Source organism: Schistocerca gregaria, chromosome 2, assembly GCF_023897955.1.
Source record: "Schistocerca gregaria isolate iqSchGreg1 chromosome 2, iqSchGreg1.2, whole genome shotgun sequence".
Classification (NCBI taxonomy): domain Eukaryota; kingdom Metazoa; phylum Arthropoda; class Insecta; order Orthoptera; family Acrididae; genus Schistocerca; species Schistocerca gregaria.
In genome coordinates this window covers 358683337-358701115 of record NC_064921.1, presented here as the reverse complement: position 1 = coordinate 358701115, position 17779 = coordinate 358683337, and the positions used below count along the sequence as shown (strand labels likewise).

The 17779-nt window shown below is 44.1% G+C and overlaps 1 protein-coding gene across 1 annotated transcript in view; it reads right to left on the bottom strand.

The window, feature by feature from the left end:
- Positions 1 to 17779, bottom strand: part of LOC126336155 (uncharacterized) — a 51968-nt gene that overhangs the window by 2489 nt on the left and 31700 nt on the right. Inside the window, exons 3-5 of the mRNA XM_049999647.1 lie at positions 14210 to 14357; positions 6551 to 6684; positions 4345 to 4494 (exon numbers count right to left, since the gene is read on the bottom strand). Of these exons, the coding sequence (XP_049855604.1) occupies positions 4345 to 4494; positions 6551 to 6684; positions 14210 to 14357 (432 nt within the window). The remainder of the gene's footprint in view (positions 1 to 4344; positions 4495 to 6550; positions 6685 to 14209; positions 14358 to 17779) is intronic.

The following is a 17779-nucleotide window of genomic DNA, read 5'->3' as shown; positions in this document are numbered from 1 at the left end:
CTAGCCTTTGTCTACAGCTGACTGAACACTGTTCGCCAATCTGGATGAGAAGTGTACACGTAGCTAAAATGGACGTCCAACTAAAGGTGACAATGTGGATAATCTCTGGAACACTCAGGGTGCCCAATGTGTCTGGTTCCCCATCCTAGTAAACATAGAGCCCCTGAAATTAGGCGACCACACTTAGCCACAAAGTCATAAAGAAACGTCCTAAACATCCCAGAACTCCCTACACCAAGACCTAGCACCTATAAACAGTTTAAATCCAGGTCAACTTCCTGGAAAATCAGCTTCGACTTTAAGACAGCTTGGAAAGAGCTATGGGCTTTAAGTGAACGTAAGTTCCGATACTTGGTGGTCGATGCCAACCAGAAGATCGATGGATTCAACCTTCCGTCGAAATTGTGGACAACTTAGAAACGCATCAGGACGAATGCTGGTTGTTGGAAGCAACCAATGAACAAATGGGGTGTATTGTATAATCCTAAATGTGAGTGCGAGGGAATCCAGTCAATGCACCACTTACGTGTATGTTAAGTGCATGTCTGTGAGGGTGATATGAAGGACATACACAGACTCTCCGACTCAGCCACAGAGTGGCTCGAGAATGTTTGTAATATTGTATAGTATTATAAGAACACATGTACAGACTGTTATAACTCAGTACAGAGCTATCAAATATTTAATTAATACAATATGTGATGAATTCCTTTGTAAATAAATGTCAAAATTTGACTGTCTGTTGTCACAGCAGTCGTCGCCACAAGAGGTAACGTTCCGTTGCCAATTTCACGGAGAAAAATTTGGACGGTGCGACGCCGTTTGTATTGAGCAAAGGACTCAGTTTGGCACCTAAGCCTCGAGCGCCGCCTTTAGTTTTGTGAGAGTTGAAGAAGCCGTCCGGCCACTACGGCGCATTCGTTCGGATGCTGCAGAAGAAATAATAAGGGAAACTTGCCGTGCCTGTTTTGAAAGCTCCTCCACAGCGTAGTACTTTAATTTATCCAGAGAGGGCTGCGCTACGAAATTTATGTGAAGGCACTGATATAGTGGTACTGGAGACTACAAAGGAACGAAACCTTTTTGTTACCCCGTAGTAGAATATTTTGAACAGACTGACGGCCTCATCATGAGCAACCCTCCGTCTCCCTTGGTGGCCAACATTTTTATGGAGGATTTCGAGGGGAGAGCACTTGACTCAGCGGAACTTAAACCGACTGTATTTTGGAAGGCCGCGGGAAGTGGCCCCGCGGTTTGAGGCGTCCTGTCACGGACTGCACGGCCCCTCCCGCCGTAAGTTCGAGTCATCCTTCGAGCATGGGTGTGTGTGTGTTGTTCTCAGCGTAAGTTAGTTCAAGTAGTGTGCAGTCTACGGACAGATGACCGAAGCAGTTTGGTCCCTTAGGAATTCACACACATCATCATTTATTTTGGAGATATGTAGACAACACTTTCATAGCGGGGCCTCGTAGAGGAGATAAACGTACGAAGTTTCTTCACCATCTCAATTCCATTCATAAGAACATTCGTTGCACCATGGAACTGAGGAAAGAGGATTGTCTGCCTTTATTGGATGTGTTGGTTAGTCGAAAGAATGATAGTTCTCTGAGGCATTCAGTTTATCGTAAACCCACTCATACTGGTTTGTATTTGGATGCGTCAAGTTGTCATCACTCGTCGCAAAGTATGATCGTCCTTTAACCACATTCATACACACAGCTCAAGCCGGCCGGAGTGGCCGTGCGGTTCTGGGCGCTACAGTCTGGAGCCGAGCGACCGTTACGGTGCCAGGTTCGAATCCTGCCTGGGGCATGGATGTGTGTGATGTCCTTAAGTTAGTTAGGTTTAATTAGTTCTAAGTTCTAGGCGACTGATGACCTCAGACGTTAAGTCGCATAGTGCTCAGAGCCATTTGAACCATTTTTTGAACCACACAGCTCACACTGCCTCAGACCTAGATAGTTTACCTGATGAGTTCGCCAACTTTGAAGACAGTGTTTGGAAAGAATGGATATTCCACCCAGCAGATTGACAGGGTACTTTCAGTTAAAATGAAGAATCAGGAAGCAGATAAAGAGGAGAAAAAGTCGGAAAATTTTTTAGTTTTTGTTCCTTTTTAAAACAACATTTCTTTTAAAATAGCAAGAATTCTAAGCAAATTTCAAGTGAAAGTGACTTTCTGTCCACTGTCTAAGACTGGAGACCATTTGGGATCGGTGAAGAACGACTCGTCATTGCGGAAGGCCAGAATTTACAATTTGGTGTAGTATGGATTATATAGCACAGACCACAAGCACTGTGAAAGAATGCTGCACTGAACATTAATGTGGTACATGCCATCTGCAACCAAGCAAGTCCGCTATTGCCGAAAACCGTATTTTAACTGGACATTCAATGGAGTATGGTATACGTGTGATTCTGACCACAGCTACGTCTTTTTAGGACTCCATTATTAAAGAATCCGTGGAAATACGCCTGGCGGAAAATCTAATGAACCGTGATAGCGGCTACCAGTTGGACACCCATCATCTCCACGATCTGTTCTAACAGAAGACGACAGAGTGCGCCAACGGCCGCGACGAGCTATTGCACAAAGGACAGCTGGGTTCTGTGGTTCCACCAGGGAGGGCGCTGCCGCCGTCAAGAGTGGTCCGTCTGTAAACTTGAATTTTCACGCATGCGCGGAATACTAGCAGAGCGCTATATAAGCAGAACGATGCAAGTCTTCGTCAGTACTATCCACCTCACACCTACCCTCAAATACCTTGGCCTCACCCTCGGCCGCCACCTCACCTCCTTACCATCCAATACAAAGCTCACAACAGACTCCGCCTCCTGAAACTCCGGTCAGACATGGGGTCTGTTCCTTCCACCATCCTTCACACCTACAAATCCTTGACCTGCCTTATCCTCTGTTATGCCATCATTGCTTGGATTTCCGCCCCTCCAAGGTTCTATAAATCACTCCAAATCCTCGGACGCCATGCACTCCGCCTCGTCTTCCGCATCCGCCTTCCGTCCCCCATACGCATCCTCTACCACCTCATCCCCTTCCCCCACCTTCTTCTTTTCCTTGAACACATCCGCACACTATATATTGTCCGCCGTCTTGATCACCCTCATCCCCTGGTGTCTCCCTTCCTTTCTACCCCCAGCCCGTTGCCGCACCTATAACCCTTGTATCCCATCCTTTCTCTATCTCCACACTCTCCACCTCATTTCCCAACGCAACTTCCACCATCTACCCCCTCCCAGAAGATGAACTTCGCCCTGACATCTACAATTCCTACCAACTCTAACCTCATCATCCTCCTGCTTTCTCCTCAGGGCTCCCTCCCTCCCTCCCTTCTCCTGAGCGACTTTCTGCTCCTACGCCCCCTCCCTCTCCTGTGCTCCCTTTCAGTGTCCCTGCACTTCCTTCTGCCTTGTCTTCCCTCTCTATCTCCTGCCGCACCAGTCTCCTGCCTCTTAGTGCACCTGCTGACGCCCCTACTCTTTTCATCTCGCCCCTTCCCTGCTGCACCTTGCTCTCCCCTCCTTTTCCATCCTCTCAGGCCTCTCCCTCGACAGGTCCCACCTGGCAGTTTTATTCTCCATCATGTGTGCTCCAAGTGGGTTTAAAGTGTGTTGTTCTGGAGTGTTTTTAATACTGTGTCCAACTTTTAACCTGTGCATCTGACTTCAGTGTCTTTTTGTGTTCTACAAATAGCCAACTGTGTTTTTTAACTTCATGTCGACTTTTTTCCATTGTCCCCCATGAACGTCTCCATGTCAGTGTATTTTTACCTCCATTATCACCCCTTACTCTGTTTTATGTCCCCCTTTTTTATCGCCTTATATGTAACACATTATTCTTGTATTAGTTGTCATATAACTCGGCTGAAGAGCAGCGGATTGTGCAGCTGACAGCCCTCCCCTGCCCATTTGGGAAAGAGGAATGAAATCACAATAAAGAAAAAAAAAAGAAAAAAAGGAGTCTTCGTCAGTCTTCGATGGCTCACCTGAAGATGACTAGCAGGCGTCCAGTCGAAATGTCGTGCAATGAATTAATCGAAGGCAGGCTGCAAGATCGACATTTGTTTAAACATTAAATTCTCCAGGGAAGTTTTAAAATTCGCACATAACCTCCCTATGAAAGTTTTTCGGACCCATGTTCATAAGGACATTCTGTAATGTTTTGATGTGAAGAATAAATGTCCAAAGTTCTTAAGATCTGTTTTTATTCATCCTGTATGTGTTTGAAGGAAAGCCAACAGAAGGCACTAGTGTGGCCACCCTGGAGTACAACTGTTTAAAGTTGCGCAAGAGTAATCGAGAGGTCACGTGGACACCAGAGGTACGTACCGATGTCGGAGCTTCCCTGCTCGAGGTTGCGGAAGAGCACCATGGCGGCGCCCACGTCCAGCCGCAGCGCCGTGTCCGAAACGGTGAGGAACTTCTCCCCGCGGCGAGACACAGTGCGCAGGCGTACCTCCACCTCCGCCGCCGTGTCCGCTGCAACACACGGCCACATCGAGATCGAGCAGATACACACCCAGCGGTAATAAACACCACACACTCTCCTGCGCTACCTGTTATCTGTGGATGCTCAATTTACTTTCCAGATTTTTCTTCAACTTCAGAGAGTGCACCGAACCAAGCATTTGACAGTAACAGTTTCCTTGATACTCACGTAGTGTGGGAATAGCCGTTGCGGCAAAGAAAAAAATTCCACGACAGTATTCTTTATAGTTTGTGCTGAGTAGTTCCGCGTAGTTATGCTAGCGCCTCATAGTGCACAATTCCCTCGAAGTGAAAAAAATTCCTGAAATTGTCCGTTACTGTGACGAAAAATAGTAGATACGATTCTTACGCATGAATATTCAGTCTAGATTACTTCGTTTTATGTTAATCGAGTGTGATCACGTTTGACTGCGATGTATTATCAGATTTTTGGAGGACTACCCGACTTTCATCGTCCGCTGCAATGCAGCGAAGAATATTTTTGCATCAGAGCTTAATGGAGCTCGAAATAAACATGATCCATTATTGTCGAACAGAGTCACATTGAAATGATGCATTTGGTTCAAATAATAATCTGAACAGCAGTTGTGCCTATTGTAGAAACGTAACTTAAAACGTCCCAGTATTTTCTATAATTTTCATGACTGCAGAGTGCTGCACCAGTTTGTAAAAAAAAAGTTATGAATACTAACAGAATGCTAATTCCCCATTATTTTTGTAAAATTTAATGGAATTCCATGTGTCTTGGCGTACAGAATAGCGGGATTAATTTTCAGTGCGTTTAGATAGTGCAAATATAGGCTCCATTAACTGTATTTTATTTTAATGTGTATTCTACTCATCCCTTGGTCATCCTCTACAATTTTTACACCCCACCCCTCGCAATCACTACCAAATTTACGATCACTGTATTTCTCAGGAAACGCCGTATCAACGGATCCCTTCTTTTCCTCGGTTTTTGCCATACATTTCCTTTGTTCCTCAGTTCGATTCAGTACTTCCTCATTAGTTAATCGCTCTACCCATGTAGTCTTCGTCTGCAGCAGGGCTGTTTCAAAGCTTCTACTCTGCTCTTGTCTTTCGTGTGCTAAATATGACGTTAAGGTGAGTCTGAACGTTAATGTGTTTAATTGGAACTATTAAATAATTCGAATAATAAGAAACTTCAGTGTGACATGCATAAAAGTTAATTTCACATTCAGTTAGTACAGAAATAAGCACGGTACGGATATTCATTATTAAGTTCATTACTGGACCAGTAGAGGTATACTTTCATGAAACATCCATTTAAGCAGTCTTTGGAAGCTCAAAATAACAAAATACCACAAACATTTGGATCAAGTGGGACAGATTATTTACGTAGTGTGTATTCGCTTATCTGATTCCTCCTTTCCCTTTCAAAACATGTGCCATTGGCAATAAATCATGAAATGAAGCTCAAAATCAATATTGAAATAAAACAAAGAGGCATCAGAACCTTCAGAATGATTTTAAGTTTTGTACGTTTTAGCAGTTTGTCTAAAAATTATGTTTGACAATGAAGAGTAACATACAAACCGAAGCGGAAATTCTATTTATACAGGCCTGTAACATACGAGAAGAAAAAAACACTCCGTCTTCAGGCCACGAGTCGCCTATCGGGACCATCTGACCGCCGTCTCATCGTCAGTGGAGGAAGCTGATAGGAGGGCCATGGGGTCAGCACACCGCTCTCTCGGTCGTTATGATGGTATTCTTGACCGAAGCCGCTACTAATCGGTCGAGTAGCTCCTCAAATGGCATAACGAGACTGAGTGTACCCCGAAAAATGGCAACAGCGCATGGCGGCCTGGATGGTCACCCAACCAAGTGCCGACCACGCCCGACAGCACATAACTTCGGTGATCTCACGGGAACCGGTGTATCCACATAACATACGAAAATAAAATGAAATTTTAAAAATGAAAACAGCTCTACGAATAAGTAAGCGCACATTAACCAAAGCGTGAAGAATACACAGTACACTTAGATTCTGTAGAATGTATAGTGGCAGCAGGACAGTACTCACTGATGTTGGCCGTGAGCGAGCCGCTGCCCCTGATGCGGCGCTGCAGCACGGTGCCGTCGATGTGGTAGCCGGCCTCCAGGCGCAGCCGCGGCAGCCGCAGGGAGCCGGTCAGCACGCCGTGGTCCACGTCCGCTCTGCAACAAGTGCAGCGAAAACTGTCTTCACTGGAGTTCCTTACGATTAGGCTTGTAAACCATCATGTGACCTGCTAGTTAATTTCAATCATAGTACAATCGCTACGAATTTCTTTTACTTCATTTCTTGATTTAAGTTATAAGAAAACAAACTTAAGAGATATTAATCTACCGATTAGTACCTCGTATCAGTTCTCTGTGATTCTGTTCAGCCACTTATCTAAATGGCTCTCAATGATGACTTTTTCTGTTACCTTACTTCACAGTGAGTTCAAGATAAATCTCAGTAGAGCTGTGTCTGAATAATTCGATGCAATGTTCCTTAGGACACTCATGCATGTCCGAAGGAACAGAAACTGCTGATGACAGCCGTATTATATTATGAATGCATTCGCAAATTACGAATACGATTGTACAACGGTTATACGATTTATTAGTAACATATAAAAATTGGGGCGGCACTAGGACTCGAACCCGGATTTTCCGCTTTAGGTGAGACATTGCTACCTGCTCAGGCATCCTCGCACGCCTCCAGGACTGACCCAAAATTCCAGATGTTCTAGTGTCTACGTTCCATAGTGTTCGCTTACTGTTTTCGATTGTCAGATAGCCTTGCTTTGGCAATGTTTGTACACTCCTGGAAATGGAAAAAAGAAGACATTGACACCGGTGTGTCAGATCCACCATACTTGCTCCGGACACTGCGAGAGGGCTGTACAAGCAATGATCACACGCACGGCACAGCGGACACACCAGGAACCGCGGTGTTGGCCGTCGAATGGCGCTAGCTGCGCAGCATTTGTGCACCGCCGCCGTCAGTGTCAGCCAGTTTGCCGTGGCATACGGAGCTCCATCGCAGTCTTTAACACTGGTAGCATGCCGCGACAGCGTGGACGTGAACCGTATGTGCAGTTGACGGACTTTGAGCGAGGGCGTATAGTGGGCATGTGGGAGGCCGGGTGGACGTACCACCGAATTGATCAACACGTGGGGCGTGAGGTCTCCACAGTACATCGATGTTGTCGCCAGTGGTCGGCGGAAGGTGCACGTGCCCGTCGACCTGGGACCGGACCGCAGCGACGCACGGATGCACGCCAAGATCGTAGGATCCTACGCAGTGCCGTAGGGGACCGCACCGCCACTTCCCAGCAAATTAGGGACACTGTTGCTCCTGGGGTATCGGCGAGGACCATTCGCAACCGTCTCCATGAAGCTGGGCTACGGTCCTGCACACCGTTAGGCCGTCTTCCGCTCACGCCCCAACATCGTGCAGCCCGCCTCCAGTGGTGTCGCGACAGGCGTGAATGGAGGGACGAATGGAGACGTGTCGTCTTCAGCGATGAGAGTCGCTTCTGCCTTGGTGCCAATGATGGTCGTATGCGTGTTTGGCGCCGTGCAGGTGAGCGCCACAATCAGGACTGCATACGACCGAGGCACACAGGGCCAACACCCGGCTTCATGGTGTGGGGAGCGATCTCCTACACTGGCCGTACACCTCTGGTGATCGTCGAGGGGACACTGAATAGTGCACGGTACATCCAAACCGTCATCGAACCCATCGTTCTACCATTCCTAGACCGGCAAGGGAACTTGCTGTTCCAACAGGACAATGCACGTCCGCATGTATCCCGTGCCACCCAACGTTCTCTAGAAGGTGTAAGTCAACTACCCTGGCCAGCAAGATCTCCGGATCTGTCCCCCATTGAGCATGTTTGGGACTGGATGAAGCGTCGTCTCACGCGGTCTGCACGTCCAGCACGAACGCTGGTCCAACTGAGGCGCCAGGTGGAAATGGCATGGCAAGCTGTTCCACACGACTACATCCAGCATCTCTACGATCGTCTCCATGGGAGAAAGCAGCCTGCATTGCTGCGAAAGGTGGATGTACACTGTACTAGTGCCGACATTGTGCATGCTCTGTTGCCTGTGTCTATGTGCCTGTGGTTCTGTCAGTGTGATCATGTGATGTATCTGACCCCAGGAATGTGTCAATAAAGTTTCCCCTTCCTGGGACAATGAATTCACGGTGTTCTTATTTCAATTTCCAGGAGTGTATTTTACTGTGACTGTATAGTTCGGCGCAATGTTCCATCTGACATGCATGTATTTTCCGGTTCGGCACAAATTTCATATGTTGGTAGTGAATCCTACAGCCATTGTACAATCGTATTCGCAATAAAAATTTTCTGAAATATTGTTCCAGGAAATGTCACCATGGAATGTAGATCAGATGATGATCTCTGTAGTAGATCGAAAACGGTCATCCAAAAACAAAAAGTAACGACTTATATGCGACCACGACTGTGTTTACTAAAGTATTCACAATTTTCGAATGCACTTCATAACATAAAACTAATGGAATGTTTCATTCGAAAGACGTGTTATTACTCTCAAGTAGCCACGGATGCCACTTCGCTACACCCACTTCCGTTCTTTTAACAATGGTCACGAACGAATACAACGTGTAAAGTGTCAAAATAACAAGATTTTTTTTGTCTGACGTTCCGAACTTTTCTAACTGTCCACATTAGTGGTCTGTTTCTATGGGACAAGCCTCTTCGTCATAATGGTGCCATCTCCACATCTTCTCTTGCAGGTGCTGTACCCAACAGACTTGCCAAATATATCCTTAATAAAGAATGTCTGGAGTGTTGTAGGGTTTGTCATTAAAAACCCACAACAATCCACCGCCCACTAGGAACTGCAAGCGAAAATCAGTGTTCATTAGATTGAATATCACAAGACGATTGTAGTTGTACCTAAATTTTAGTAGTTCATCCAGCTAAATCTAGGACACTGCGATTCTAATCATTGCGAACCCACACAGAACAGAAGTAAACCACATATCTCTCTGTAGTGCAATAAATATTGCTCGTAGAGATATCAAACTGTAACCGTTCGGTCTTCTTCTTCTTGGTAATATTTACCTGTCTAGGAAGCGTTCTCGTCATCAAGAGACGATAAATGCGTGAAGAGTGCTGTATCTCTCTTAAAACCCCACTGCGAGACAGCTTTACACCTTCCATTGCAATCCCAGGTTCAATACGAAGTTCCGGTTAGCGCTAATAAGCTTATTATCGAGGCAGACGTAGTCCGCATGTCTTTATTAGAAGATAGAGGCACAAACATCTCGTTATAAGAAAATTATTTATACCACAAGAAAACTGTGATCTGGCGACAGTGACAACAGCATCATCCTTATGACTCAGAAGTAGAGAGGGAGAGAGAGACTGTCAGGCACGCCGATGTTGCTAAAAGTGAAGATATGTGAACCAATACTCTAGAAGCTGATGTCTGCAGTGACTGCGAGGTTGCAATGGGAATGCAGTAGGACTTATTTTACCTCCGTTTTAGGACAGGATGCTTTACTGGTTGTCTCAGTACATCACGATCTCCATCATCTGTTACCGTGGACTGTCTTCTGCCGATTAAGTCGTGAATGATGACGATGGTTCTTCGCTTGGATAGCTGCCATCTGAAATTTCTAAACACTATTTTCAATGGCCATGCGAACATGTATTTTCTAGTAATCACAATATAAGAGCATAACATGCTACTTTTTGAAGACCTGAGAGGAGAAACAGCTAACAGTACTGTGATCAAGAAATATCATTGTAAGATTCAGGATAGCTTTAGTCTGGAAGATACTTCGGCTGCTGAAATAGCTGCATAATAGTTACAACGCGTGCTTTCACCTCTCCGAAGCTTCCTCACATTATACAGAGACAATGTACATTTAACCTTAGAAAACCTACTGGCTTTTGGGCTCTGATGCTTCCGGTGTACAAGATTAATCACATTTGACAACTACGTACTGCCGTTCGTCATTCACCACTGGCTTCTTCTAATACATTTTACAATAAAAAATAATATTTCTTATTACTTCGTTCTTACTTTTTAAGGACAACTCTGCACCACAAAAACTGGAGAATCAACAGGATTTTGATATCCTTGTGTAGCAGCAAAAAATATTGGATTTCTCCTATAATAAAGAATTTAAACACTTCTTTTCCGCTCTTCGGATGACGATATTCCTGACCACAAATTGTTGACATATATTCTATATTCCACAATATCTTGAAAGCATATTTCGTTGACCTTTCAAGGGCTTTTTCTATGGTTTTCTTCTAGCAGTGAATTACACTCTAGGTCAAAAAAAGGGATGGAAATTGGCGTATGTAAACCACATGTAACGTACATGTAGAGATAAATGATTACCGTTTTAGAAAAAGTAGATGATTTATTCAAGTGAAAGAGCTTCAAAAATAGAGCAACACAATAACGTGTTGGCCCACCACTGGCTCTTATGGAGGCTTTTAACATGGCTGCGTTGTCGGTCACCGTTACAAGGTAAAATTAAAACAAATTGCCACCCTCGGTCGCGGAAATGAAGTATTTTTGTCCTAGGTTTCGGCTACTTTAAAGAGTGCCTTCATCAGAAATAAAACATTTAAAACTGGCATGTCACGCATAGAATAAATATGGAGCAATAACGCTTTAGTCACAAAATATTCAAGTAGAAAACATATAGGCAGGCCACGAAGGGCTGCAACACGACCGAGGGCTGCAATGTGTTTAAATTTTATCTTATGGAAGCTGTTATTCCACTTTCCATTGATTTTCAGAGGTGTCAGGTATCCTCCTGAGGGACATCGTTCCAAATTCTGCCCAGTTGGAGCGTTAGATCGTCAAAGTCCAGAGCTGGATGGAGAGCTCTGCCCATAATCCTCGGAACTTTCTCAATTGGGGAGACATTCGACGACATTGGTGACCAAGGTAGATTTTGGAAAGCACGAAAACAAGCAGAAGAAATCCTCGCCACATACGGATGGGCATAATGTTGCTGAAATTTAAGCTCAGGATGGCTTGCCATGAAGGGCAAGAAAATGGGACGCAGAATGTTTTCGAAGTACCACCGTGTCATAAGGGTGTCGCGGGCGACAACCAAAGAAGTCCTGCTATGAAAATAAATGGCACCCCAAACCATCACTCCTGGTTGTCGAGCTACAGGGCGGGAGAAAATCAGGTTGGCATCCCACTGCTGTCCGGGGCTTCTTCAGACACGTCTTCGCTAGTGGTCGGGGCTCAGAAGCGGGACTCATCACTGAAGACAACCAGAAGGTCTAGAATGCCATTGGATTTATTAGCAGGACTGCTTTGGATGTCATTCGCGGCACCTTTGTAGCACTGCGGTACATCGAGGTAAAGTTTTCTTGCGCGTTATGGCAAGCCATCTTGGGCTTCAATTTCAGCAAGATGATGCCCTTCCGCACACACCGAGAGTTTTTACAGCTTGCCTTCGTACTTGCCAAACCCTAACTCTGGGCAGCGAGGTCGCCGGATTCTCCCCAACCGACGACATTAGGAGCATTATGAGCAGGGCTCTCCAACAAGATTGGGATTTTGACGCTGTTACGCGCCAGTTGGACAGAATTCGGTACTATATCCCACAGGAGGACATCCAACAACTTTCAATCAACGCCAAGCCGAATAACTGCTTGCATAAGGGCCAGAGGCGGACTAACGGATTGACTTGCTCAATTAAGCTCTTTCTCTTCAACAAATCCCCCAATTATTATAAAATTGTAATCATTTGTTTATCTCTGCATGTACCTTACATACACCAACTTCCGTCCCATTCGGATAATACCTTCGTGGGCGTCGTTACCTTTGTCTTAGAGTGTATTTAAGGATCGACTGATTGCACTTTCGTAACAGCTTACATGCTTGACTTTTTATTTTGCGGTGGATGGGGGTGTTGTGAAAACTGGTAACCATATAGTTTCAGATTTAAAATTGCTCTTGACTAATATACCCAACAATTAATAGAAAGCCCATACAATGTTATTGAGCCGTGGCTGGCTCGTGCTATGCATTGCATTAAACCTTGATTGCTATTCTGTGTTTAGTCTCCCACAGTGATTATGCTGTTATCCTGTCTTTCCGTGGGTGGCAGCACTGGTGTGCATCGATATCCGCACCTTGGACTATCTTTGGCCTGGAGCTTATAGTTTCTGGCTGGGCTGTGTGGAGGAAGATGATTGATTGGCGCGGAGCAGCGAGGAAATCTCCACGGCGCGTGGTTTGGCCGGGCCCGCTGGTGGCCTCTGTGTGGTGTCGTAGTGTGTAGCGCTGTTCCCATTGCTACGAGGTTCGCGGCTCACCGATTCTGGACATGAAAGTTGAGTTTTGACTTAATCTCCCAGCAAGTCACGACTGTTCACATTGTGTCGTTTGGAGTTCATTGTCAGCTGTTGGGATATTCCAGCGAGCAACAATGTGTGTTTGCAAGTTGGTAAATTTTAGCCACCCTCCGGTGGAGTTTAACTGTACTCGGTTATTTGAATGGAAGCGCACCAGCGGAATCTTCTGCCTTGTGACCGTTAACGTTCAGGTTACCTGCCCTGGCCGTTGACGTAAATTCAGGCAGTGCATTTTCCTCATCGTGATGTCGCTGTCCAGCATGGTGTGTAGTTTGACAGCTCAATGTATAATTGATTGTGGGCGCCAATACCTTCTACGTTGTTCCATTGAATTTCATGTTGTGTGCTGGTCGGGTTGAGGTCAGCTTGTCGGTGGGTCCGTTGACTGTCTGTCGGTTGGGTTGTCGTCAGATCGACAATGGTTGGGCCGGCTGCCTGTCTCACCTAAGTGAGCGTTAGAGTTCCAGATCGACCCTCGGAACTTCTGAGCGCCCTTGGGTGTACTGCCTTTTCTTTTTTGTTCTTGTTGTTTGTAACTGTATGGCTTCTACCAGATTTTTAGATTAAGGTTGTTTTGCCCATAAGGCGTCACATGGTTTGGGCCTTCAGCCTAATATACGAACTGTTTTAAGTAAAGCTTTTGGCATTTTTAAAATTAATGTTATTGAGTCTTGGGTTTTCAGCCGATTTTGAATTTAAGCTGTTCTGTTCTTAAGGTGTTAGATCTTTGGGACTTCAGCTTAATTTAAGAACTGTTTTAAGATAAGGCTTTGCTTTTTAAATTTCTGATTTTGGCTGAGCTATTGAGTTATTGGCTTTCAGCCGTTTTTTAAATTAAAGTGGTCTTGCCCTTAAGGCATGAGATTGTACGGCGCATTCAGCCGCTAATTAAGATCCAAAACTAAAGCTGTGTTTTTTTTTAAATTTCTTGGCTCTTGTAATGTTTGATCAAATAAAAGGTTGTATGTACGAGTGTAACTGACAGCCGCTTATTTTGGCTCCTGTCCGCAGCTTAAACTACCTGTCCTGTCCTGCGGGTTTAGCAGCGTGTCTCACGTATGTTGCCTTATCAACACATGCAGATATATAAAACTAACAAGGTCGGTCGGAAACAGAAATGAGATGAAAATTAAAAAAGGTGACAGGATAAGAAGAAGTGGTAGACGGGAAGGGAAGGACGATGAAATGTCAAAGTTGTTGGTGTCTCTTATCCTAGTTACGCCTGAGTTAACTAAACGTGCAGCTTAACGCTTGAGGTAATCGGTGTAGAAATCATTTGCTAACATGCCAGCGGCAGTGAGAGTTCGACTTGGATCACGTACCTGACGTTGCTGAAGACGTAGTCGGAGAGGCCGTAGAGCTGAATGCCGGTGAGCCTGGCGCGGTACGTGAGGGCGGGCGCGTCCTGCTGTAGGTCCACCTCCGGCAGAGACAGCGGCTCCAGGGGCGGGATGTGCAACTCGCGTACCCCTGCAACGGCGACACAACTCAGCACGGCGTGCTTCGACGCGCGGCCAGCGCTCTCCGCGCTAAGTGCCGTCACGGTGGCAGCTTCAAGTGAGTGCCACCTTCTATTTATTTCTTCAGGGATACAGGTATAAAACCCAGGAATTACATAGAAGCGTAAAATAGTTAACAATCTTCACAAATAGTATAGACATAACAGAAATTATATGTCAAGGTCACAAGCTCAGTCGATTCTAGCATCGATGCAACTGTCTTTAGGAAGTCCGCCAAGTTTCCTTTATAAGAGCGCAAAGGTCATTTGCGACGAAGATGCTGCACGGACTGTCTCGGAGCGCCACAGTCTGTCTTTAGATTGAGTGTCTCTTCATTTATGTAGTGGATCTGCGCATTTTGTAACTTTTCTGCATAAGAAAAGTTTATTTGTTGTGAACTAAACCTTTGTTGTCCTGAACAATACAACTGGAGTATTTACGACATAATATTACGTCAATAAAGTGAGTCGCCAAATGTCTGAAACTGTGTAACGTTATACTTCTATTTCAATTAACCTCGACCTAATTAAGTAGAAGACCAAAACTATAAACAGTGAACAGTGATACAAGATGTGACGTCACAATATACGACTTGCAAATTCAGTATACAAAACTAACAGAATAAAAATGCTACATAAAGTTACAAATCGAATTTTCAAAGAATAAATAATCAAAATGTTTCTCTAAAAAATCCCTGTGAATTTACGTGTACAGTCTGACTGAAATAAGTTTCAAACATAGAATAATACGAGAATTCAACACCGCACTGTAAGAACTGCAACTGTAGGCCTACTTCATGTAAATGGAACCTGATGATAATTTTGAAATGGAAAGCTAACTTTCAGTGAGCTAAGTCATGGTTTACAGGGCCAACGGAAACTTGGTACCGCTCGAAGTCACGAACAAAATAAGCGCCGCCTAGCAGGAAAGAAAGCCTTGCTAGTGCAACACAAGGTAGTGTAATGTTATAAGCAAATCATGCTTCAGTTTTACCCCCTGTGTTCCGCTCAGTGCAATGCGGCGACATACATAACCAGGAAATGAACCTTCGGGAGGAGACGGTGGTACAATTTAAACTTGTTAAGTGATTGAAAAGAAAGTAAACTTTTTTTAAAGAATGAAATTAAATATTAAAATTTTAAAGGAATGATAAATCTATAACTTGTGAGTGCAAGTCATGTGAATAGATAACATTCCTTAATAACGTCTCAACAATGTGTCTAACTAACGCAAACCAATAAAGAAAAATTCTACTAAAGTTATCTGTTATCCAAACACACCATAAATTACGCGCAAGCAAGCAGTGCACCAACAACAGTACCTAGAAATTTCTCCTTCTCAAATCAATTTTTACGAAATCATATTTCCAAAAATGATCATCCTCTGTATCTTTATCTCTGTGCTCTCAAGCTATTTCCAGACCACTCATATCATAACCAACATCCGACTCACTCACTCATTAGCTTCTCTTAGAATACTACACCATGATATTAACAACGAAAGACTACACTGTTTGTACGCAGAATCTCTTATAAATATGAAGTATGACACGTCAAATGAAAATAGAACTTACATCACTTTTCTTTAATAACAAAAATAAGCTAGTAAACTAACAGATTGCCATGCCCAGTGCGCACCCGGTTTAGTTACGTCCACTATTGTCGGCTTAATTCTGTGGCAGCATGAAATTGCTCTCCAGCGGGCAAGGCTATATCATCCACATAAGAAAACTTTTTTCCCTCCGTGGCAGAGAGATCGGCAATACGGGGTATCCTAGGAGAACTGGTCAATATTCAGAGACGCTCATTCGAAGTAAAAACGTCTAGTAAAAACGGGCTCCATAATGCATAGCTTAAGAGCTATAAGCGCTTCTTCATCTTCGACACTGTGAAAAAAGTCTCTTCTACTGCAAGCTCTTTGCCTTCCACATTTTGAGAGGTGGCAGCATGGACCAGATCAAGGAAAAAATGTGAGGTAGACATTGGCTCTGAAATACCTATCTTAAGAACTAAGATGACTTGTTCATTTTCGCTACTATGAAATATCTATTCTGCTGAACAAGTGCTCATAGCTCTTATGCATCTTAGAGGCCGTTTGTACTAGACCATTTTGCTTCGTTAGATCGTTCCTGCCATATCCCTGAAAACTGACCATTCCCCCTTGGACACCTTGCGTAGAGCATGAACAGGAGGTGTGGTTCGTTGTTGATCATTCTGCTGTTACATCACATTCCCATCAAGTACGCCTTGAAAAGATCTGTTACTGAGAACATTCTGTATTATGCGTGCCGTTCTTTGTGAAAATATAACTCCTGGCGGTTTATAGATGCCTCCTCCATCAAGACCGTGTCATACGGTAATGCGAGGTATAGGAATACTGCGCATTTTTTTTTTTTTTTTTTTTTTTTTTTTTTTTTTTTTTTTTTGTGGGAATCTGTATATAACGTTAGTGTCAGTTCTTCGTCACAGCAACTGCGGCCTGGTGTGTATCCTACTTGTTCTGGTGGATGGTGTTCTATGATGCCATCCGAGAGCCTGTTACGTAAGAGGCGTTCAGAAGCCTGTATTTCATGGTTTCTCAGGCGCACATCCGGAACACCAATGCTTTTTTCACTACTACCGACATACTCCTCTCGAGAGATTGCGCAACTCTGTTGATATTTAAAATTTATCGTTTATTTTGTCGTCGTATATGTACACTTTTCTTCTGACTATTTTCAATTTGAGTTGATCATCTTTAGATCGATGCGCACGAAACTCGTATTTTCCGTATGGAACCGCGCGTCAGATTATTGTATTCTGATTTGTACTTGCATATGGATACGCCGGGCTGCTTACACAGCCACATCGATCTGAAAATGATCAATTTTAATTGAAACTAGTCCAACTGAGAAGACAAAATAAACGATATATTTTAAATATCAACACTTCTTCTGTTTATGTTGCTTTATAAGTTTCACAGCAGAAATATCGGAAGAAAAATTGCTGTCCAGGATGCAAGTCCGAAAAATGAAGGGATGAGAGAAATGTAATTTACATTTTGTACAGAAATTACAGTTACAAGAATCGAAGGAAATGAAAGGAAGGCATTCTATACCTACTTCTGCATTTACATCTGCTTGATCACTATACAGTTAACACGTATCTGGTAGAGGTTTCATAGAAACAGTTTGACTCTTGAATAGCATCTGAGGAGAATGAACACATACATCTTCTAGTGCGAGCTCTGATTTCTCTTCATTTATTACGATGGTCATTTATACATGCGTGGGTGGGAGTCAACAACATATTTTGGCATTTGGAGAAGAAAAATAGTAATTGAAATTTCGTGCAAAAGACCTCTACAGCGTAAAACTATTTTGTTTTAATGATTGCTACGCCAGCTTGCTTACCA